The sequence below is a fragment of the Cheilinus undulatus genome, linkage group 18 (genome assembly GCF_018320785.1).
Source record: "Cheilinus undulatus linkage group 18, ASM1832078v1, whole genome shotgun sequence".
Classification (NCBI taxonomy): domain Eukaryota; kingdom Metazoa; phylum Chordata; class Actinopteri; order Labriformes; family Labridae; genus Cheilinus; species Cheilinus undulatus.
The window spans coordinates 7453161-7479091 of record NC_054882.1 but is presented as its reverse complement, the minus strand read 5'-3'; the positions used below and the strand labels follow the sequence as shown (position 1 = coordinate 7479091).

General features: G+C 39.2%; 1 protein-coding gene across 2 annotated transcripts in view; it reads left to right on the top strand.

Annotated features, from left to right (window-relative positions):
- Window positions 1–994: 994 nt before the first annotated feature.
- The window catches only part of atrn (attractin), a 270882-nt gene continuing 245945 nt past the window's right edge, over window positions 995–25931 (top strand). For both annotated transcript variants that reach the window (XM_041812094.1, XM_041812095.1), the window contains exon 1: window positions 995–1430. In XM_041812094.1, coding sequence (XP_041668028.1) covers window positions 1192–1430 — 239 coding nt within the window. In that variant the 5' untranslated portion in view covers window positions 995–1191. The remainder of the gene's footprint in view (window positions 1431–25931) is intronic.

The window sequence follows — 25931 nt, the reverse complement described above, 5'->3', positions numbered from 1 at the left end:
AATAAAAATCACTAAAAATCTGAATAAAACCCCAGTAAAAACAGAACTTTTTTTTAATTAGAATACACTCCTGCATCTTGGGACTACTGTACAACAAAATTTAGGTAAAGCAGAATTATTTTGTACACCATTGTGATATGCTTCTGAATCCATTTTCTTCTGTGCATATTTACAGCACACTAAGACAAAAAAAAAGAATTAAAACAGATAAAATCCGAAAAAAACCCCCCTGAAATAAAGCTTATTTTTTATGTTAATGCAGGATGCTTCTGCATCTTAGGGCTACTGTACTTTTTAACAAAATAGATAAATGTAACAGATAACTAATGAATGACTAAAATTGCAAAATAAAAAATTGTCACTCTTAAATCTGGGGGGCAAAAACCCTCTGGAAAAAAAAAATTCTGTCACCTGAATGCAATACACCTTTGCATCTTCGGGCTACCACACATATCTCAAGAGAGCAGATTAACAAAAATGGAAAAAGTAAAAAAATTTAAATTTTGGGAAAAGCTATATTCTCATGAGAAATAATATGCTTCTGCATCAGAGGACCACTGTACAAATCACCAAAAAAGCGATTAAAAAAGACTGCTAAAACTGTGAGTCAGATAATCTGAAAAAACCTCAGGCAAAGCAGAATTCTTTTTATAACACTGCAATACGCTCCTGAATTAGTAGCAACTTTACGCATTAACGGAACACTAAGACTAATAAAAAAAATTTTAAATCCAGAAAATCTGGAAAAAAAAAAACAGGAAAAGCATCTTTCTTTATCAATGCAATAGCGTCTGCATCTTCGGGCTGCCGTCCTTTTTGACAGAAAACCAGTGAAAGACTAATTCAGACAAATGTTAAACAAACGGCTTTACGGGGAAGGGTTTCGGTGTTTTTCAAAATAAAAGTTTAAAGACTTGCGCGCTTCGCCTCCCCCGGTTGCGCATTTCCGTTGCCATGACGTCACTTCTGGATGTCAATATGCGGCTTGGTGCGGCGCTGGGAAACGGAACCACTGGAAAGATGTAAACCAAGTCACCAGCGAAGACCAGCCTACGAGAAGACACCAAACGTTCCTCCAGGGACAGCGTACCTTTGGGCCGGGTAACGGAACCACACTAACGGCTAGCTCTCTGGGTCTCTGTCCCCGAAGCAGCGGAGCTACTGCCTCCAGCAGCCATCTTTTGTGAGAGAATGTACGGGGCGACACGGCGGGCCTGCTCGGGCTCTGGCCGGGGCCGGAGCCTCTTGATGCTGACAACCGCGCTGCTGCTCTCGGTTATCGGGCTGCTGTCCGGGCTGCCCGGCTTCACCGAGGCGAAGGAGTGCGACAAACCGTGTATGAACGGGCAATGCAACCCCGCTACTGGCAACTGTGTGTGCTTTCCCGGCTGGGTTGGGGACCAATGCCAGCACTGCGGAGGGCGATTCAGGTACAGTGAACACAGGGGCAGAATAAAGCTGCTTTTATCGCTCACAGAGGCTCTGCTGGAGCTCTACGTCTGCCCTGCTTTGTGGCAAATGTTTGCTGATTCACAGCCAGTTTATTACACACTGTAGTAACGTTACACACCTGAGGTGTTTGGGTACTGGTGTGTTATTGTTACCTCTACTACTACTGCTACTAACATTACCATAAGGGCACAGTTCAATGCTTCAGATGGTGCCAATGTTTGTGTACATACTGCAGAGTGCAAACGTGTAATCTGGAATATGATACCAAGGTTTATGTGGTTAAGGAGCTATAGCTCATATCTACAAGTGTCAGCATGCTGTCATTCATACATCAGCATATAAACACACTATTTAAAATAAATAATTGACTTAGCTAAGGTATGTTTGACCATGCTGAGGCTGTAGTAAGGACTGTCATGCTACCAGAATTTAAAAGTTCAGCATAATGTTAGCAGAAATCAAGCAATAGTTACCACAGCAACAAGCACTGAAATCCAAGGGGATCACTTTTGTTTTAAATGAGCAATAAAGGCAGGAAAACTCATGCACATGGTCTAGATTGCACAAATACAGCGTCTACTTTGGAGAATTGTCAACTTGCAAGAGTTTGCTTGCAGCTTAAAGAGGTGCCATTTGAGACCAGATGCAGTGTCACGAACAATTTGGAGAATATTTAAGATAAGAAATGAACCTTTATTGACCCCCTGTTAGGGGGAAGTTGGTTATTACAACAGGAGAGGGAAATGTAATTGGTGATATATAAAAATAAGAGAGAAAAATGAGTTCAATACAAGATGACACAAATTAGCAATAATAATGGCAGTATTTGAATATTTACATGTGCAAACCTTTGCTTCGTGGAAGGGCCAAGCCCAGATTATTAGTGAAACCACACACCATGTGCATGGTATGGACGTGACTGATATATCTATTCTACCCTTGGTCTGAGCTGGGCTTGAGGATGATGTGCAGCTGATGGAGGAGACTGGAGTTTGAAGTTTCTGTATGAAAACTTTAAAAAGGTCAGTGTAGGCCTTATCATTTCTAAGAAGCAGTTAAATTTGAAACTTTTTCCAGCTGCTTTTGTGAGCAGTGCGTGCTGTGCTTTATGAGATAATCCATGAGAAACTCAAGGCTATCCTGAGAGGATACCTTTGTTATAACAGGACTGTACAGCAAAGCATGCTTGTGTTTATATCTGCCATGAAGTTTCACTGCCACTCTATGATGGTGATGACAAGTGGTCATCATGATGTTTGAAGAAAATAGATGTAATCATTTAAAGAATTAACGGCATGATTTTATAACAAGAGTGGCACGTATCACCTTTCAAAATGAGGTTTATATTCCTCTTTATCACATTTATAAAACATTTCTAAACCAGCAGTCGGCAACTTGACAGCATGGTGCTGGCGACTACATCACACGGCTTGATTCAAGCTGCAACAGCTCGGCTTAAATCTTTGGTTTGGTCTGGATAGATGTGAAAGAGAGATGTCTATCTTATATGAGGGATGGTTTATTTAACTGGCTTATTGACTATAGACACCTCCTGTTTGCACCGATATGTTTGAGGTTTAGGCAGGATCAACAGACCTACACCAGCTGATTTTTTTTTTCTTTTTCCATCCTCAGATTTTAGGTCTGAACTACATTCATGCATCAGTATCTGCTAAAATAAAATTGCAAATATCAACATCTTGAAAATATTTACAGAACTCCAACATTGTGCTTCCCTGGAATATTTAAAGTAGCATGAAAATGGGTGTTTTACACTTGAATCGTGCCAGAGAAAACTCCTGTCCACTGTCTAACTTGCAATAGATGAATGCAAAAAAAGGTCTAGTATTGAAATGTTGCAAATAAAATCCCTTTCTATTGCAGGTTGGACAGTGTGCAGGAGGTTTTGTTTTGTTTGTTTTCCACGGAAGTACCAGTCTTAAGAAATGATGTGCAAAGCAATTTTTTTTGATTGTGCAACAAAAACTTAACTAGAGTTGCTATGAAATGATATCTTGCTCTACACCTTGAAATCAAAGCAAATGTGGACAATTTGACAAACATTTATGCAGTACTCTCAATTTTTTACCAGTGTTTTAAATGTAGTGACTCTACAAACTCAAATTTCATAATTATTACTCTTGTTTTGAAAGGGAAGGGGAGATTTTAAATTTGAAATAAAAATCTTTCAATCAGCAGTATTAAAAGAACATCATGTAGCCGTTATTGTCATACAAATCTTCTTCTGTGTTGTCTGCATTGTTACGTCCGTAAGACCTCTATCTTAAAAGATAACTTAATTGAAGAGTGTCTGACATTATTTCTCAGTTTCAGACGGTTCTAGCAGCATCTACTCGATGCATAGTTGTGATCATCCCCTTCACATCGTGCAGACAGCACTGCCATTGATGTAAACAAAGGAGGTCAAGCTTGCCGTCTCGGACACTTTAAGCAGTTTCAACATCAATATTGTTTTCTGCATGTTCTCTAAAAACCAGTTACAGCAGATCACATGTATGCAAATGCTGATAAATAGGTGTTAAATATAGAAATAGAAAGGGCAGTCAGGATTAATGCAATACCTTCCTGTTGTCAAGCCAACCACAGGAAATGGTAACCACAGCAACTGCTGTGTTTACAACTTTTTTTCTATCATAATGGTATTCCCTCATAATTTGCAGTTTAGTGTTTGTATTAAACGCTAAATAGATTATTAAAAATGTAAGTGAAGAGTGAGATCTCTGGACATCTGCTGGTTCATCTGTGCTGCAAAGTTTCAGTCTATTTTTATAAGATGAGACGGTTGCTGTGGCTGCAAGAAGTGTAACGTTGCCCTTTTTGTAACATCTCAACCCAAATGGAAGTGGTGAATCAGAAATGTTTGACAATGCAATGTGCAGAATCTGTGCTTGAAAAGTCCATTTAATAAGTTGTTAGAAATCTGGCTGCAGGGTCAACGTAGCCGCCGTCTCAGCACCAAGTCGTGGAGCAGCAACGGGGATGGATCATGCCAGTGTCAGAATGACTTCAGTGAAGAAGCCTTTGTGCAAATTCCTGAATACATAAGAAAGATTGAAGTTATGAATGTGTTTTAGCAGCTAAAGGCTCATGAAATTTTACATTTACTGAGAATCACAGATAGTTTAGTGATCATGATTGTCCAAAAGCACCATAATTTCATAAAGACAGATGCGTGGGAGAGGACTGAGACCATCAACAGCTGCAAGAAAATTCCTGCATAATCTTTAAATTTTCCTGACACTTCAGCAACATTTCACTACCAAAACAAAGCCAATGCTTTCATGCACTTAGTATTGTGTGTTTAGGACTTTTAGGTTTGTTGATGTGGTATTGAATAGGGCTGGGAAATTAATCTCAAATTAGATTAAATCGCAATTTTACCTGATGCAATTTTCAAATTGCAGAAGTTGCAATTTTTCTTTAACTTAGAATTTGTGTCAAAATACCATTTTAAAACCTTCATTGCAGCAGAGATGTTGTGCATAACATATCCTGCAATCATTCGAGTGCCATTCTTTTAGTATAGTCGACAAAAAAAATCCTACTCTCTTCAATACAATAATTCATATCCAACTTGCAATACAAGTAAAAATAATCACAAGTTATTTTTTCAAAATATTTCAGCCTTACTTTAATCACATATTGTGTTGGTTGTAATATAGAATGATTTATTGCTTGTATTTGTTGGAAAATACATAAAATGAGGAACTTAAGAAATAAATGGATATCAAATTGCTATCACAATACTGGGGGAAAATTTGCAATAAGATTATTTTCCCAAATTGTCCTAGTATTTATAACTGTTGTAAATCCTGGATGGCAAAAAGAGCTTGGGACCAAAGCAACTGCTGTGGAACACTATGTGTAGCTACAGCACTGAGCATCTTTCACAACCTGCATCACCTGACAACAGCAAATAAAATGGACATATTAATTGTAGATGCAATTTTCATCCAGCACCTGGACAACTATTTAAATCACTGAAACCAGAAAAAGTCCAAGGCATTGTGCTTTGGGGATGTGTACATACCTTTATATCTGTGGTGAAATATCTTTTTGTCCTTATTTAGGGAGGACAGTGGATAGAGTCCCGATACATGGGGCACAACCAAAATGCTAGACCATCTCTGCCCTGGAGAATCCCTCTCTTTTCACAGCTGTCCACAAAAACATAGAGAGTATTTTATTTATGATGTGTTGGGTCAATAATGCTGCAAAACGTGATTATATTTTTGGTTAGTGTTCGGCTTAGGCCTGCCACTCACTGGACGATTTTTTTTAATCTGAAATGATTTTAAAACCATGAGAGACCACAGACTTAAGAACGATTTCCAAAGTTTGCTCCTTAAACCTCTGAATGCACACACTAGACGACTCAGTCAGACTGTTAGATCACTGGAGACCACACACCTGCCGACCTGCCTATGACCTCGCGTGATCACATGACTTCAGAAAAAGAAAAAAAACACAGATGTCTGTCGATACCGTCTTGCTGTCACAGGTGAAGCAAAAATCATAAAACAAGGGAAAGACTGGGGATGAAATCATGGCTGAAATTAAGGTACAGATGTGTTTATGGTTGTGAGCGGTGAAAGTAGTATGATCCGGCTGTGACGCTACCCCGTCTGCTCACTTTCATTGGTTGTTGAGGGAACTCTGCCAGAGGCACTACGACCTAGAATCGTAAATGTCAGATGTGCATGATATTTGCGGTTCGGGATCTTGGAGGCTATGACGCGATTTGGAGCAGTAAAACAATCGTGTTGACACCACACACGTGAGGATTATTCAGACAAATAGTCATTTGTGATGAGGCTCCTCTTGGGATACGCCCCCATGATCGCTGGGGGAGGCAAATCTTGCCCTGAATTGGGCTTAAAATACTGTACTGGCCGGCCTTAATCAGATAGGAACTTTAACGGTTTTTAACATCATCATTCATCATAATAATAATAATAACTTTATTTGTATAGCACCTTTTAAAAAGAGAGGTTTACAAAGTGCTTTGAAAATAGAATTACAATTAAGACAAGGCATCAAAACACAAGGGAAGAATATAATAGGAAGGACAAAACCCCAACAACAGAAGATCCCATGAAAACCTAACCCCAGTATCATAATCATCCTGGTTGACAAATTACAAAGCCCAGGAACATGTCAAACAAAAAGACACCATAACACCTAGGTATGCATGTTCCAAAAATCATGAAAATAAAACATCCTAAAAATATACAGGGGCATCTGTGGCTGTCAACCTCTCTATGTAGAAAGGGTGGTTCCATTTATTTGTGATGACACGTACAACGGTTTTAGTTTCATTTTTACCAGTATCAAATAAACATATAATATCTGGTGTCAAGCTCAAGGCACAAAGCAATTTCTAGTTTGAGTGTAACACAAAGCTCATTCCTAAAGCAATAAAATCAAGAAATGATAAGCATACTGTGCCATAGTCCTGCCACAAATGAATGCATGGGAAATCCCTTTACTGCATTAGCCCTAATTATAGCCCTGATAATATTGGTCATGCACCCACAAGGTGATCCCTCTGGCTGGATTAGTATGGCTGATTTGTTGGCATTGTTGGCAAGTTTCTGTGAATTCAGCCCAGAGTTGTTGTTTGTTATCCAGCTCTACAGGACTGTGAGTGGGGAAGTGTTCGACTATCTCTGGAGGGGTTTGGCCCTCTGTTCAGATAACTGGATAACTTTTTGTACAGCTGAGCAACAAGGTGAGGCTATAGGTGAAGCTCGTGGCAACACTGCAGCGGTAAAGGGAAGGTAGTCACCCAGAAAAACCAACAACAAACTCGCCCTCATTCGACCCCTTTCTGCACACAGCTCTCTGTGCAGCAGCCAATTTAAACAAAGAATAGTGTCAGCACACGCTGTGTGATTGCAAACACAGTATGCATTATAAGGTGTCAAACATCAATATTTTCTCATTTTCAGATCTCATTTATGCTCATTAAAAAAGTCTTAACTTCACTGCAGTTTTTATAAGGTTCCCTTTGTTCCTCTTGGTCATGTCCCGCAGCACTCATGAAACCATAAATTGGAATTTATCAGGAACAATCACATAGTTTGTCAGGTTAATGTTCTCTCTACAAATCACACTATAATGGCAGAAACAAACAGTTCATTAGAAAAAATCTTTTTGTCCAACTTAGTTTTCCCTGTTTGGGCCAAATTTGAGCTCAAACAGTAATGTGATGCATCTGCTTGTCTCCTTTTCTGTGTGTTTTGCAGGTTGTTCCAACATTGTGATGAGCTAGCAAATCTGTTCAGCTGTAGCTGTGTCTTATAGCCAGGTACTAGCTGAGTATGTTTAAGAAGAAACAGAGCAGTTTTACCCTTTAACTTTTAATATACCCTATTATGCTTAAATAAGCTACAGTTAAGGCAGCAACACTGTGAAAGGATGAGGGTTGTAGTCATAGGTGAAGTGATCAAGGAATAGGTGGGCTGGATGGAGGGTTGGACAATAAAGGGATAATGGTGAGGGTAAAGGGAGGGATGTGGGGAAGGGTCATAGAATGGAGGAATGAAGGGCTGATTGGATGAAAGCAAGGGTTAAAGGACTAATTGATAAATGAAGTGGGGAAGAGCAGTAGGATGGAGGGGTGAAGAGATAATGGTTAGGGTTTATGGGATGACAAATTAAGAGTTAGGGCTCTTGGCAAAAGTGATGAAAAGGTGAGGGTTTTGCTCTGTGGGAGGGTGGATGGAGAGATGAAGGTTAGGGCTGTGGAATAGAGGGATGGAGAGATGAGGGTTGGGGTTCTTGAGATGGATGAAGAGATGAGGGTTAGGGTTCTTGGGATAAGGGGATGAATAAATGAGGGTTAGGTTTCTTGGGATAGAAGGATAAAGAGATGAGGGTTAGGGTTCTTGGGATAGAGGGATGAAGAGATGAGGGTTAGGGTTCTTGGGATAGAGGGATGAAGAGATCAGGGTTAGGGCTGTGGAATAGAGGGATAAAGAGATGAGGGTTAGGGTTCTTGGGATAGAGGGATGAAGAGATCAGGGTTAGGGCTGTGGGACAAAGAAATGAATAAAGAAATGACTGAAGAAGCACAAGATAGCAGGATGTAGAGATTGGGGAAATGGTAACAGGATAGTGGGATGTAGAGGATAGGGTAATGGTTGTGGGATAGTGTGATGTAGAGATTAGGGTAATGATAGTGGGATGTAGAGATAAGGTTGATGATAGTGGGATGTAGAGATTAGGGCAATGACAGTGGGATGTAGAGATAAGGTTGATGATAGTGGGATGTAGAGATTAGGGCAATGACAGTGGGATGTAGAGATGAATAAATGAAATTAAGTGTCAAGTGATGTCTGATGATGAGATCAGGGTACAGACCAAGGGATGAATGGATTTAAGTAAGGATACTGAATGTGATTGAGGGATGGTCTGTATTCCTGAACCAAAGTTAAAATATTTCAGTGATTGATGGTATCATGAAGTAATGGCACTTTAAAAACTATATCCATTTATCATGACAGGTGCGTAGGAGGAAATGAATCCAACAAAAGCTGCTGGCGAACTCCTGCTCAGTTTTTAAAAATGCTTCTGCACTGTACAGAAGTTTGCTTATAAATGCTCTTCATCAATAAAAAGTAGTTAGCCAGTATTAGGTGCCAAGGATTTCTGACTTTGTCAATATAGTATTGGAAGAGGTATCATACTGGTCAGTTCTTTCTAAAGGTACCACATTGAAGTTTAAAATCCTGGTATTGTGAGAATCCTTGTGCCAAAAGCTAAAAGGGCTGCAGCTCTCTGCATCCTCAGACAGTGGTCCAGGTCAAAGAAAGGGAAGCATGCCATGATGAACACATTAGCACGGCTGATTTTAGAGCACATCTGAACGGGTGAAATGGAGGCTGAAAGGAGGCTGAGCTTCTTGAGTTTCACAACAGCAGGGCTGAGTGCTCTCTGGATAAAATAGCTCGTCTGGGTTGTGGTTTAAATCCGGGGGGCCGTTGCACTCAAATATTAATTGAAACAGTCCATCACTGGCCAGGAGCTCCTGGCTAAAGATTCTTAGCTTGGAAGTCTGGGGTTCAGGTGGAGCAAAGAAGACACTAAGAGCTGCTTTCAATTATTATTTTTGTTTATGATTGACCCATGATGAATAAATAAACTAGTATGCTAGTGTCAAATGAGTGGAATCTTTGGTAAAATAGTATTTCAGTCAAAAAATGAGAAGAAGCTTATGCCAAGAAAAGCTGCAAAGCTGCACATTTAATCAGATTGAAAACAGACAAATCAGTGCTGATTGACTGTAGATTAGGTCGGCAGAGTTCAGTGAAGAATCATTTAGGGTTTTAACAACACCAGAATGTTAACATATGATGTGATACAAGGTAAAATTAAACTATATCAATACCCGTTTCAATGCCATAGCGACTAAAATAGAAGTCATGTAGAATTCAGACAGCGTGCATGAGTTTACAGGCAGTTTTTCATAGCATCATTCCTCTCCTTTGCACCTTTTTTATTAAATAGATGTAATATTTTGAAGAGCGTTGCTAATTTTTCAGTATAATCAACCACTAAGAAAAAGATTTGACCATTTTCAAGTGTGTGGTTTTGAGAAAGTATCAAAGAATTGACAATATTGGCAACCACAGTTTGTAGATTAATTGTAAGGCTGAAGGTAGGGGTGTAAGAAATTGTCAGCTCTTCTTCCTCACTCTCTCCTCAGATATAAAAATTTCTGCCGATATTTACATCTGATATTTTGGCTGTGTATTTAAGCATATATAAACTGTAAATTTTTTCCATATATGCTAATAACTTAGTGGATTTTTAGGCTGAATCAACAGACCTATGTCAGTTGAGGTCTTTTTCTTTATTTAGCTCCATTCTTTAAACTTTAAATTCTTTAAAAATCCTTAAACCCTAAAGTGTGTTCAAAAGATATGTATATATATATATTTCTTTTAAAGATGCAGTGGATAGATTAAGAAACAAGGATGAGAATGGGGGGGACACAGGTGGCAAAGGACAACAGGCTACATAGTGCGCGCCATTAACCACTCGACCATCTATGTGCCCCCTGAAAAGCACACTTTAATTTCGATATTGATATTGGCTAAAATGTAGTTGTAAATATCGGCAAAATTCCAATCCTGCAGCCCTACTCCGGAACCATAAGATGGATCTCTGTGGAGTAAATTGTGACCTGAAGCTTACCCTTTTGCTGATTTTCAGATTTCAGACTTGGTGTTTATATCGCTTTCAAAACATTTTTAATCAAGGCACAAAGTGCTCTGTTTATTCTGAGCCTTGATACTGCAAATCCACTGTGCTAATCCATGATAATTTGACTATTTATTGCTTTTTTTCAGGTTGAAAAACTGAGTAGTGTTGCTATCAGTCCTTGATTTGTCAAGTGACGTAACAGATGTCAACTTCCTGTAAGCCTGGTGGCCAATCACAATGCTCCATTTTCTTCTTCTGTTGTTTTCTTGGTGGTAGCGACCAATTAAGGCCAGCCAAAGATAGGATAGTTATCTACCAGTTTGGAAAGGAAAGAAAAAATAGTCCTCTATGGTCCAAATAATGAAAAGTTGAAGTTTGAACTTCTTAAATGGGATTATGTGCATTTCATGCACTGGAATACCATGTGTGCAAAATGTGAATTGATTTTACAGTTATAAATGACTGTGATAGTTTCTGTTGGAAGCAGTGTTGTAGTCAAGTCATCAAACCTCAAGTCCGAGTCGAGTCCAGAGTCCCTAGTGTTCTTTCACTTGGTCGTTGTGGTCACATAACTTCAGATGCATCCATCTTGCAGTACACATGTTCTGAAGGTCTTGGCTGTCGTAATAAAATTGCTGTCCATGAATTGGTTTTGCATTGTTGCATAAAATATACAGGCAGACTAAAAAATAGTAAAAGATGGCTTGGGCTTCCAATGGTTTTAAAAGGGATAAAATAATGGTCAGCAAATATACCTGGGAGTCTGTAAAAGTGCCTTGTTGGTAGAGCTGCACGATCAATATAATCACAAATGCAATGTCAGATAGTGCAATTACATAACGCCATAAAAGACCGTTTCTAATTTATTAATGTCTTTTTTAACACTAAATTTGCATCTCTGCCTCTACAGGTGTCTGACAGCTGTCCTGAGTTTCATCTCACTACATGAATTTGATGTAATTGTGTTTTTAATGTGCACATTTCTTCATCGTATTTGTTATAAGTTCAGGCACAACCTATTAACAAAATATTTCCTGTTGATGAAAGATACAGAAATATATTGATAATTTGTTTACATTATGATATTTTCCTTCATAATGTACAAGGAAAGTAAGGCATTTGTCAGAGGGCTTCCTTGTTGGGTTAAGGCTACACAGGGGTCTTTCTCCTGGGCAGTGTTTTAGCACCCTTATGGGCTGAATGCAGAGGGTGAACGTCCCTGTGGGGTTTATTAAATTTGAACTTTCCCTGCTTGGCTTGTCCTCTATCCCAGCTACTTTTATAAAGCACACTAGGATGTAGTTTTCTGCAGTCTTAACTTTCTTATGGGAAAATGGAGTGTGGTCTGCGGTGCTGTTTGTCTGCAGGAGTGATGGCCTGTCCCTGAACTTGACCAATAACCCAGCAGGACGCTGACTTTCCAGTATTTTCTCTCAAACTTGTGCTGCAGAGTGCAGCATTATCAGTGATGCTGTAGCTACATCACCGGGACAGTCTCATTATCATTACTTTGATAAACTTTCTGCTCTCAGATCTGCACAGATCCAGGCCTGTGTTGTTTTGTTAGCACGGTCAAAGGGCTGATGGTTTTTTTCAGGGGGAGCCTGAGGTCTGCGGCCGTGTTTAGCATACAGACAATGCTACCATACAAGGCTGCCTGAAGGCTGGTAAAAAGCAGCTTTTTGTGGCAGGGCAGTGCCAACATGGAGACTCGGCTTACCATGAAGGCCAAAATCAACAGAAAAAAGGAGGGTGAAGAAAAAAAGTAGTGTGTTTGTTGTTGTTTTATGACCTTTAGAGGAGATTTAGTGTTTCATCTGAAGAATTTGAGCTTGAGGAGATTTTGCAGTGGCTGGGCACGGTGGTTTGAATTTGCTACAACAAAACAGTATCACAAATATGCAAAAAGGAAACTTTCTACTTGTATTCACATCACATGAAATTGACACAGTTTCTTTCTCTAATGATATGAAGAAACACAGCTGTTGGTTGCTGTTTGTTAAGGTTTTATCCATCCATCCCTGAAATATCTGCCTCCATCTCTGCCTCCATCTCTGCAAGTTTGAATGGAGTTCAGTTGGTGGCATTCATTATTAAACTACAAATTCACAACCTCTTACGAGTTGTTTCTGTCTCTCTTAAAGCTGCCAAATTACCCAAACTTTCAATATTAAAAGTTTTGAAATGATTTGAACTATCTTTTTTGGATCAATGGTATTGATAGCCATGGCAAAGTGCAGAGAAATTACAGATCTTCAGCGACATTTTAACCCAAAAGTAGCTGTAAACAAGCGAGAGGACATGAGGTTATTCAAACTCGCAGGTCTGTCGTGTGAATTCAGAGGATTTTTGTGTCCTTTTGGTGTTGAATGTCTCTTGCAAACAGATAAAATGCTTAGGTGGTGACACTGCTTGAAATGGACTAAATTAAAGAAACGCTTAGGTTGATTGCACTGAGTCGGTGCAGTTGAGACTGTGTAGCGGTTTGCTAGCAATTTTAGTAAACTATAATCCTGCATGGGACTCTTTTCTTAATCTCACTCTCGCTGGATTTCTGACCATCCCTACCCACTCTGGACTGCACTTGCAACAGGTGTGTAATATCTTGCCCGCATCCCGCACCAAATCTGAAAATCCATGTCAAATATTCAGAATAACAGACGATGCATTCAATTAAAGGAAATATTGATATGAAACCTTAAGAAAGCAACCACAGCCTCGTCAATGCATAACAGTGCCATGCATGGATAGATAAAACAGCTGAGGGGCTCAGACTGAGGTCCTGGATCTGAGTACACTTGAGACCAAAGTCTGGTTTGATTTGGTCAGTGTGAATGCAAACGACGGCTCTTATACTTTGCACAAAGTTGAAAAAAGTAAGCTTTATGTGACTGCATGCATATTCAGGCAAAAATCAATACAACTGTTCCTCTTCTATGCACATATTCCTAAAATATTTCTTGCAGCAAAATCACTGCTTGCTGTCTGAACCTTTTAAAAACATAGGCAGCGATCTGTTTGAAACTCGCTAATGTTTTTGTTTTTGTTGAGTTTACCTGCAGTTTTTGGTTATTAAAAACAAATTATCTACTGTAAGGTACCTAGGACTTCTGTTCATGTATGAAGCATCAAAGTTTAAAGCAAAAGTTGTTGATTTTAAATGTCATGGGAGTGAGAGAAGGGAAAGCACAGGCATCAAAGACCTTGATCTTAACTGGGCATATATTCAGCGTGTACCGAGCATAATTGACCATAGAACATTGATTAAATGTCCATTGACCTCTTTTGAACTGAGGCTGAGGCTGAATAAATCTCAGAGATGGATTTCTACAAGCCTGGGCACCAAGTCAACAAAAGTTTGTAAGTTCTGATGCCACTTAATGTAAAAAAAAAATACACCAATCTATGCTTTATGTCATAACTTTATACCTTTTTGATGACAGTTGATGGGAGGTCTTTGTAGAAAATCTTTACAGAGTTAGACTTGAACTGTACAGCTTCAGAGGCGTGCTGTTTACTCATGTAAGGCCTAAAACTGTAAAATAACACTCAGAAGTTTTTTTGCCCATGTTCATTTTTCGTTTAACTTTGTCACACTGTTCCTTGTAACGTTGATGATTTCAGCCTCAGGGCTGTGCTGTATCTAATGCTGAGGCTCTGATTAAATTATAACCACATAATACAAAAGCCTGCTCTCTGCTTGTTGGCATCGAGTGTCCAAAAGACACGCGACTGGAGTTTTTTATGCGTATGAGAGGAAGCTTTCATGAAAACAAATTGTTTTTGAGCAGGATCTTAATTCCGAGCCAGATTTTTTTTGTGCTGGAGTCAGAGTGGTGAATACATTTTTTGTCCATTTCACTCTGTGCCTCCATAGTCATGGGCTTTCTTGTCCCAGTATCTTTGAAAGATAGGCACTTGGCTAGAATAAAACTTTATTTGTTATGTTTCATGCCAACAACCTTCCAGAGTTCACTTCACTGACTAACGCTGTGACTAAATGTTAGTCAACTATGAGGAAGGCTGGGTTAAGAGTAGCTAAAAACTGTTCCTTGGTGATAAAAGTCTGAAAAAAGTAAGTTTAGTTTTTGTCAAGGAGGCTTAAACAAGACTAGAATGTTAGTGCTTGGCATTTAAAATCCATGACATCTCTTTACTGTTCATATGATGTATGTCAGAATTTTCTTCAGTGCATTTCATGTACTAAGGGTGCATTTATATGAGTGGTTTGTTTTGAAATTCACAGTTAGGCTGATTAAATCACTTTGAACAGAATAAACTCTGTCACTAAAAACAATGATGACTATGTGAGGACTTCTTATCAACTAAAACTGGACTAAAATGTTTTTGAGTCTCTGTCAACTAAAGCTAAAGGTTAAAAATGACCAAAATCTGAGTAAAACTAAAGAGCAGCTTAATCTTAAGACTAAGGCTGATTATAATATAGCTGCCAAATGAATGCTGATACCTTCTGAGTGAAGCTGACAGCTGAGTCAAATTCAACCACCTAAATTATCAATATTAGGGCTGACACCTTTCACTCAGGTTGATCCGTTGGTTTTCTCAACCAGCCAAGATCCTGCTTGCCCCTATGTCACGTGCATGTGAGAATGAAAACGGTGGTCAAACTGATTGAGAGTTGTGCAGCAGGAGACAGAGAGGAGCAATGCAGTGCTGGGAAATCCAAGTAGAGAGCCACATGAAGTGACAGAACATGTTCTGATTCTACACTACGTTATATTAACAACATATCTTGAACTCCTCACCAAGATGCAGGATGTAAATATTGGCAGTGCCTTCCGCATTCTGTTTAATTCAACGGTCAGAAAATACAAGTACTAAGTCCCTTTATCATCTCATTAAGATGTACACATGAGCGTTAGTGTCTGTTCTAGAGAGCAGAGGAGAGGAAGGATGATTTCTCCTGGTCATTCAGTCTTGACCAGCTGACTTTTTTCACTTCTGTAAATAAATGCTCCATTCTGTCTGATATTTACTCATAAATGACACAGCTCAGACTGGAACAAGTGATCCTGTTAATAGTTTTAGTTATGAATTAATGCAAACAATAATCTGGGGATGTTTTCAAGACTTACAGCCCTACAAAATATTTATCAAAAAACTTCAAAACTGCACTTTAAAGTGGTTGTGTATTGTTTTATCTGAAAAATCCATAAAATACACTTTATTGAATTTACCAAACGTCAGATTGTTCGGGTAGTTGGCCAAACTCTTCAGAAATTTGCGTGCATGGCAGCCAGGCTTGATTTTAATTTAGTCATCCATGCTAACAAGTTAGGACTTTCAATTTGCCTTAGTGAGCGACACTGCTCAAACTGTGAGAATAAAAGCGTTGCACAACACTACATTCTAACTTAACACAATCACCCGCCACTTGCAAGTCGGTTACAAGGGCGACAATGCTCCCCACTTTGATAAAAACAAACTGCATTAGCACTGTTGCAGGAGTGGCGTGTTTTAGCACTATTCTGATGTAAAAAACACGTGAATGGAGTTATTCAGAGGCTGTGTCAGGTTATACTCACATATAACTGAAGCAATGACGGACCATGTTAGGAACAGGAATGGGGTTGTGAACCTACTGAAAGGCCGTGGCGCTGTTAACTTTAGCCTCATTCTGCAAACCAATGTTGCATGTTATGGTGTGGCGTTTTACCACTGCAGTGTTTAGTAAGTATACAGAGCATATTCATTTAATGTCTAGTGACTAAACACAGTTATATTTTGCATTAAATCAGATGGGAAATTATACACCCAGGAGCAAAAATAGACTGGAAAATGAAGACTGTGAAGTCATATTCACCTTGTTTTACCAGATATGTAGTTTCACATCAGTAAAGATTTGATAAACACAGATTAATTGAGGTAAAACTTACAATCAAAGTCAGGGTTGTGACTGCAGGGAGACGCAGCCAACACGCAGGAAACATACACCTAGTATGAAAGTTGTGATGCAACGAGCCGAAGCGGATACATCACAACTGTCATGCAGCAAACAAGCACCCAGTCTGAAAGAAACTTGATTCAAGGAAACTTCTCCAGCATTTCATGCAACCAATAAGTAACTTTGCTCCAATTAGTGACCAGTTTGTGGCTGATTTTCCAGCCTACATTGCCTTTTTTTTTAGAGTCCCTCTAATAAAAAAAAAGGGTTTTGAAAATATTTGGCTAACATTGACCTTTTACGGATAATATTGGTTTTACTTTTCTGACATGCTTTTAATAATAGCTGCTTTGAAGCAACCATTTAAACCAGACAACAAGCACTGACTTCAGAAAGTGGCGTCACTGATAATAATTCAAAATCTAACAGAATTACTAGCTCCTGCTAGGCAGAAAGCAGCTTTCCCAGAAGTCCACCAAGTCATATGAACAGTTTGCATAAGCGAAGTCTTTTTGATTCCAGTTCGGAATAAAAACATTGTGTTGCAAATAGACTCTTTGCATTTTCCCACTCTGAAATAGGTATCAGATTAAAAAATCCCAGTTCAGTTGGGGTCACGTTTGCACCTTTTTAGCCATTAGTACCCCCACATTATCACACCAGAATGGAATAACTTTGACTCAATATTTCATGCATATGAAGTGTTACTGGTACATGAGATCACAGCAAACAGGAACTCAATTTTCAAAGTAATCTCTGCACAGAAATTGGCAGTTTCATCATTACTGCAATTGGACCATTCAGAGTCAATAAGAAACATTGTTCTGTATAAACAAGCCATGCTTTCTCATTGAGGACCTGAATATTCTTTTTAATTTAATTAAGCTTTGTTTTTTGCACAATATCCAATTTTGTGCAGCATTTAGATGCAGTCAAATGAAACTACATTATCTACCAGCTACTCTTAGCTTATTTGGTGCCAATTTAGAGAGGAAACTAGAGTTTTTTTATTTATTTTAAATGTAGGAGAAATATTTTTACTTTGCAAAGCTGATGGATCGTCAAGCTCAGATGTAGGATGTGGGCATCATATCTTTATTCAAAGAAGAGAAAATAATTGCTCTGAAAGATGGTTTTACTCTTCTAGCGGGGCTCAGCATGAGTTTATATCACACATTGGATATTTTTCTCCCATTATGAAGGCCATAGCACCACAGTCTTTATATACAGTTGATGGTTTTGTACTTTGGGAGCCAGATCTTTGGATAAAATCCTGTCCAGGGTGTAGGATCTGCTTTGGTATTAATTGCTTTCATATATTTCAGACAGTAAAATCCACGTAGACTTATGATACATGTAGTGAGACTATATCTGCTCATTGGTATTTTCAGTCTCACAATTCTCCATCTTGCTGGTTCTGTAGTGCCTTTCTTTTGTGTATATATTCTTGTGTTATATTCCATATTCATCCTCAGGCTCTCTGGAACCTGTTTGAAGGCCGACCTCACTTTTCTGAAGGCCCCGCTGAGCGAGCAGCCTGCCTGCCCTCTGCAGAGACTAATGGTCCCAACTGCTGCTGTTCCACCAAGCTATTTCATTCTTTCTACTGCTTACTGATGCACAGACAAATTTGTCTAAGTCCTTCTCCAATATGTGTAGCTGCACTTTAACTGTTAGGGGCTACCGCCTGGATTTAAGACTTAAATTCGCCCAAAAAATGTCAGTCATAGAGAAAGCATGGCTTTAAAAATGCTCTTAGCATGTTTCTGAGGCTTGTTTTCAGAGGACTGTGCTTCCTTTCTGCAGATGAGGAGAAACTAAAGGCCCTCAGGGGAGATGAGGTGCATTTTGACACTGATTTGTGCATTAAAAATGGTCTTACTGAAGTGCAGCTGCAACTTGAGTGAAACACAGAGTTGTGAAATCACAGCTACTTTGGAAACAAGCCAGCGATAATAATTTATGAAATATTTATAACACAATATAACAGACTTATTGCTTCATCTGAGCAAATGGCGTTTGCAGATTTATTGATAGCAGTGTTTATTTCAGGGTGGATGAGAAGCTCAGAGTAGAGATGCTGCTCCTTCACATCAATAGGAGCTGGTTTAGGTGGTTAAGACTCCTGATAAGAATGACTCCAGGGTGCCTCCCTGGGCACGTCCCACTGGAATGAGACTCCAGGGTGGACCCGGAACTTGCTGGAGGGATTATATTTTGCCTCTGGCTTTTGAATCCAAGGGAATAGCTGGAAAATGTCACTGGGGAGTCGTGATGTGTGTGATCAGCTGTATAATTCAACACCTGCAGCCTGTTGCACCAGCTATGGAATAATTCTCCCTGAAGTTATGGCCTAATGTCCACACCAAACCCTACGTTCAAACAAGTTGAGTTGACACTTAAGTTGTGCCATTGTAAGAAATGTAAGGTTGATCTTACCTAGTAGAGCTGTACATCCAAATTACAACAAACTGCTGGTAAAATCATCAGCTCCTTGTCATCCTTAGAAAGTAGGTACTCAATTTAAGTAGGGGTTACAGTGTAGGCTTAAATTCTACCAGCTGGTGCAACACCTTAAATGTTAGTTCAGCGTAAACTCTGTTGTAAAGAAGAACTTGCGGTCAAACTAGGCTTTGTTTTGATTTATCCACAGCTGGTGCAACCCAAGGTAGTCAGTACCAGAATACTGGTGAGTTATCCATCCATCATCCATCCATCTTCTTCTGCTTATCTGGGGTCGGGTTGTGGTGGCAACAGGTGAAGCAAGTCGACCAATATGTCCCTCTCCCCAGCAACTTTTTCCAGCTCCTCCTGAGGGATTCCGAGGCGCTCCCAGGCCAGATGGGATATATAATCCCTCCATCGAGTTCTGGGTCTGGTTAGGGGTCTCCTCCTGGACATGCCCGGAAGACCTCCACAGGGAGGCAGCCAAGAGGCATCCTGATCAGATGCCCAAACCATTTCAACTGGTTCCTTTTGATGTGAAGGAGCAGCGGCTCTACTTCGAGATCCTCCTCCTCTCTCTAAGGCTGAGCCCAGACATCCTCCTGAGGAATCTCATTTGGACTGCTTGCACCTGCGATCTCATTCCTTTGGTTATTACCCAGAGTTCATGACCATAGGTGAGGGTTGGAATAAAGATCGTCCTGTAAATCAAAAAGCGAATTTCTGTCTACTTATGTGCAACGTCACATGAAACGATCAAATTATGACCACCACTCTGAGCTGTTCTGTTTTACAACATAACAATGACTGTTCTATATTCTATAATTGATTTAAATCCCCTTCAGCAGCTTGTAGAAGTCCTCTCAGTCCATCTGAGGGAAGAAGCTTGTCTCTGAAGCATTTACTCTGTCTGAGCACGCTCTCTCTCTCTCTCCTCTCCTCTCTGGGCGTCTCTCTGTTGTCGCCTTTGAATGAGAAATCGTGTTTGCTCTGCTCTCATGTGGCACCACTTTGCCATTTACAGACCACTTGGCTGGGATGCAGAGACTCTGTTTGCATGAGAGGAGGCCGTTGTTAAACAACGCTGTGTATGAGATATGCCTCCAGTAAGGGGAAGTGGAGACCCCTGCTGTATTACTCTTTATCTCAGGAGATGCTGACGTCAACTGATAATATTAAAACTTAACATTTTAGTAGTAATAGGAAACTTTCACAGGTTTGCCTGCAGATCCTGCTGTCAAAAACATTTACTAGACTGTGACCCTGTGAAGCTGAAGTTTATGGCTTCAGACTTGCACCAGTTGAACTTTGGATCTGGAGTTTCAGTGTCATATAACTATTTTTATAGCTATGATGATTCTCGAGCATGCCTCTGCCTATGATTCACCAAACAATGGCACCATTGTTTTTGGCAAGAACATAAAGGAAGCCAGGGGTCAGGTTGGGTCACTTTGGTCAGAAATACAATGAAGGGCATCTTGACATAAGCAACCAAATGTTATTAATGTTTAGATTGTTAAGAATAAAAATATCTCAACCATTGAACTATAAAGTAAAAAAAAAAAAAAAGCTCATGGTGACCCTTGAAGATAAAGTCAGTCTCATATTGGGGTTCAAGAAATAATTCAGAGGCCAAATGCACTTAATAGTGTTTCCTAAATCACATTAAACAATAAAATTTGCTCTTTCTAATAGTTGTTGATTAAGTCATGGTTGTTAAAGAGTAGCTCTATACAAAACAAAACATGCACGTGTGAATGAAGCCTGTGCAGAAGCGCAAACAGCTGTAGTTTTCCTAGAAACTTTTTTTCTGAGTTTGGCTGCTCTGGGAGTCAAATTCACACTGATTCATAAAATCTGTATTCTAGAAAAGGGGTGTCAAACTCAAGGCCCGGGGGCCAAATCCGGCTCGTGGTACAGTTGCCCCTGGCCCGCAAGATCATATCATATTTTTAGTATAACTTAAAAATGTAAACCTAACACAGCTCTTTCCTTCAACACGGCGGTGTATTTACATATGATGTACTTCTCACTAATCCCTGCTTGCATTAATGCTGATACTCCACACTGCTGCTGGCAACCTCCTCCACCCCAGCCTCCTCCTTTATAGCACAAAGCTTATTGCATCCTCATATTCAGATTCATGCTACTATGAATGAATTGCTTTGAACAAATTTAATAGTTCTCAGTACACATTGTCATTAATGTGTCCATCCATATTGAGGTTTCTAAACACTCCCTTGAAAGTCAAAGCATGCTGCTTGACTAACCCAGGGAACATCTTTTGAGCAGAGCCTTCTCCGCCAATAAAAACTGTATATCCATTTTGTAACAAAATGGTACAATGTATGACGAGAATGTTCCTGACTGAAATAAGAAAGCATCCTTTATCCTTAAACCTACTCCTAAGCTCCGCTGTATATAAAACAGGAACTCTAGGTTGATGAATTATTTTTGGCTCATGTCTCTGTCTGTCTTAGAGGTTTTATTTGTACCACTGTAGTAGTAGTTGTCATGCACCATCATGGAGCTGGCAGACTTCTGTGTTTGGAGCGGAGGTGTGTTGGGTTTAACAGAGTCGGGACTCGGAAGCTTCAGGTCTTCAGAGGGAGCTCTGCTTCTCTGTGAGCTCAGAGTCCCAGCAGACTGGGCTGTATTAGCACTGAGACATCTGTAATTACGGTGCTAGTGTACTTGTTAGCTAACCGCTGAGACCTGCCATGAGAAAAGGGATGAGTAAAACCGCTCTGAACACACCTACAGGGCAAACATTTAGCCTAACATTAAACAGTCTCTTCTGTGGTAATAAGTGGTCAACATGGACAAATATCACATGCAAACAATCAGTTCGCTCCAAATTTTCTATCTTTTTTGTGGCATATGTATCATTTCCTAAATCACTGACTCATAGACAAGTCAGCTGATCCACAGTCCATGCATACAGAGATAGCAGCAGAGCATTGTTGCAGAGTAGAGTCATATGTTTGGTCTGTAAAAGTTCTCTTAACAACACCCTTGGCCTTGGACGTTGAGCCGCCCTGCCCACACAGCTGGGACTGCTGATCTGTTTTCTGCAGCTATGGCAGCAGGCTGAAACTCTCAGAAGAGGGAAGTTTTTGCATGTCTGTTGCTTAGATGCACATAAAAATGTTATTGTGAAATACACAAGTTCTGCTCTGAGGTGCTGTTAAACACTGGAAGTGGACTGATTGAAGCATAAAACTACATTTGGTTAAATTTTAATCCACATGGAGTTAAGAAGAATTTCCCAGAATCAACAAGGCAAACCATGAAGAAAAAGCATAGGTGGAGAATTTCTAGATATTTTATTTAAAAAAAGGAAAACTTTTGACTTCAAATGTCTGAAAAATATTTTTATTCATGCAAATTAGGGATGTAGGAAACACTCAATATGTGATACAATACAAATCACGATACTGAGGTAATAATACATTTTTTTTTGTACAACCCTGTACCATCAGAGATGCAGAGTTTTGAAATGTGTGCTGATAACAGGCTGGATGGTCTCTCTCCTCTTTAGTTGCAGAACACAGTGTCTGTGGTTTCTGAGAGAAATTTCAAATTTTGATTCATCTGACCACAGAACAGTTTTCCATTTTGCCTCAGTCCATTTTAAAAGGGCTTTGACCAGAGGAACACTTCAGCTTTTGAGGATCGTGTTCACATATGGCTTCATCTTTGCATTAAAACAGCTTTCACTTGAATTTATGAATGGAACAGCCAATTGTGTTGACAGACAGTGATTTCAATAAACCTTCTGGGGCCTTGAGTCATGCAGGTGCCCATGGATATTAGCAAAGACATGGTGAATCCTACATTTAAGCAATCATTATCTTTTATTTAGAGCCTAAAAAAACCCAACAAACAGCAAAAAAAAATGTACATTTTATGTATTCAGCCTGTTTAAAACTTTTCTTTTTATTTATTTATTTAATCTTTATTTAGACCCAAAAATCATTTAGGGCGAGTGCTCATTAATAATGACGTTGAGCAATAAAAAAATAGAATGCATGATAAACTAGAAATATTTACAATACGTCAAACATGCCTCAAAATATAAAAGAACAGTAATATGTCAAAGACATAAAACCAAACAGAAATGAAAGCACAAAGTCATTTAAACAAGTGCAATCAGAGGCTAGGAAGCTAACAGTTAGGGAAGCGTCCCAATAAGAGCTTTTTAAATAAACATGCAGTGCTTAACATATTTATTAGACCACCTGTCATATTTGTCTCTAAGACCATCCAGCATCATGAAGCGCTTTAATGCGGACTCTTTCATTTTCAGTGAGCTCTCCACATTTTATCATTTTGAACAGGAATGAGGGATTTCAAACTGAATTACCCAAATTTGAGCCAGCTCACTGGGCTTCTCTGGGAAGTCAGAAATTAATCAAGCATAACATTCAATCACTAAAACTGATTTTTCTGTTCAAGAATGCAAGTAAAAACCTAATTTGACATATTAATCAAGAAATAATAATGTGCTTTACTATTTTTCATTTTTTTTATAAATCAGTAAATCTGAAAATTCATGGATAACAATAATAATTATATTTTAGCATTAAAAATATCATTTTGGTTAAAGAGCTTCTACATATTGGTGTATTAACCATTGCAGAAACATAAAAAATGATTTTGATAATTACCAGTTTTGTTAATTTAGGGCAGCTGTGGTATAAACCTTACACTGGTTAGGGTTAGGGTGGTCTAATAAATTTGTTAAGCACTGTATATGTATGCAAATACTTGAAATAGTTTGAGCCTTTTATTTTGTAATAATACCCCATTTCTACCATTAATATGTTTATTTGGGAGTTTTGCACAGAAACTGCTGAAACAGTTACATCAGTATCTTAACATCTTCATATACCTGTATAAGAATATATATATATATATATATATTAAAAAAAATCTCTGTAAAAGGTCAAATAACATCTTATCCACAATGTAAACATCCAAGTCTATACAATTTCTTACTGCACCGAATTGTACTCCCATTAATAGTTTTTAATTTTTTTGCAAAGAACACACACACACCCACACCCACACACACACAAATTAAACTACTATATAAAACTGAATAGAAAAGAGGAAAGTTAGAGGGGGAAGCAGCAGAGAAGTAGGAAAAAGAAAGAATGAAGTGAAGGAACGTAAGGAGTGAATGAGTGAATGAGTGGGGGGGACTTTATGGGATTAACAGGGATTTAAAGAATTAAAATAGGCCATGAAAGAGTCCCATTTCTTGTGAAAATTATTCACATTACCTCTGACAGAGTATCTGTTTCTTTCCAATTTCAAAAGACATCCCTCCTCCGAGCCACTGAACACTGGAGGGAGATATAGTAGATTTCCATTGTAAAAGAAGGTGGCGTCTTGCTACCAAGGAAGTAAAAGCCAAAACTTCTAGTTGTCTGTGACTGAATTGAGTATAGTTTTCCGGGACCCCAAAAATAGTGGTATGGGGAGAAATATTTACATAGATCGAGAGTATTTTTGACATTGAATCAAAATAATTTTTCCAGAAGTTAATCAAACAGGGACAAGAAAAAAACGTGGGTTAAATTACAGGGAGAGTGGTGGCATTTATCACAGCTATCTGTGACGTCAGGATATATTTGAGACAATCTCGCTTTAGAGTAGTGAATTCTTGACAGCACTTTGAACTGTATGAGTGTGAGACGTGCACATATCGAGCTTGTGTGAAGGGTATCGAGGGCAGCATCCCACCAATCATCCTCAAATGTCAGACCAAGTTCATCTTCCCAAGCCCCTCTTACCCTAGTAGTAGTAGTAGTAGAGTATCATCAGAAATTAATAAATGTCTGTAAATCCTAGAAATTTGTGATTTTTTTAAAGGGATTAAGTTGTAAAAGTTCTTCCCACATTTGAGTTGGAGGCATTTGTGGAAACATTGGGAATAGGGAGTTTACACAGTTCCGAATTTGAAAATACCTGAAAAGGTGGGAGGATGGGAGATGAAATCCAGCCAGCAACTCAGCAGAACTATAGAAAACATTATTTTTGTATAAATCTTTAAAAGATTCCAGCCCTTTATTGTGCCAGGTAGAGAAGGATGAGTCTGAAAGTGAAAGTTTGAATAAGTGATTTCTTGATACAGGAGTTAAGATAGACGTAAGATTTAGACATTTCTAAAAAGGCTGACCACAGAACAGTTATCCATTTCACACCTATGGCATCTCCTTTTCATCTCCTGGAAAGCCATCAAATTCATGAAAATATGGGTTTGCAAAATTTGCAAATTGTCATACTCTGTTTTTATTCACATTTGACAAAGCGGCCCAACTTTTTGGAATAGGGGATTGTATCTTAACAGCTTTATCTGATATTCCTTGCTAAAACAGTTTCTCTCCTCCAGGTTTTTTTTCTCCTGGCTGTTCAGGGAACTTTAAACCTCCTCCTGTTTCAGCAGAGCAGTAAATCTCTGCAGTTCTTTTTAACAGTCTGTCAGTGAGACTGAGAGGCTGTTTTGAAACAGTGACTGGGCGTGTTAGCAGCAGAGTCATTGCACCTTGAGACCTACATCAGTAATGATACAATCTGACTGCAGCTAAGTGTCCCCTGTGTAACTCAGCTCCTCTCTTCTGCTGTGTCATCACGCTAGAATTGATCAGGCCGGGCGTCACCGCACCGTGCTATTAGAGTGTTAACGGCTGCCCGTCGTGTTGTCAGCCTAGGATAATAATTTGTTGTGAGGTTTAATCATTCTCTGCTGTTCTGTTTGCTGCTCAGTCGACTCCAGGACCGAGAGGAGCTGCAGGAGAGCTCCACAGTGAAGTGTCAGGAGTTAGTGTTTACCTGTTCTCGCTCTGCTGACTCATCCTTTACTAAATGGCTTGTGTGTAATCATTGATTC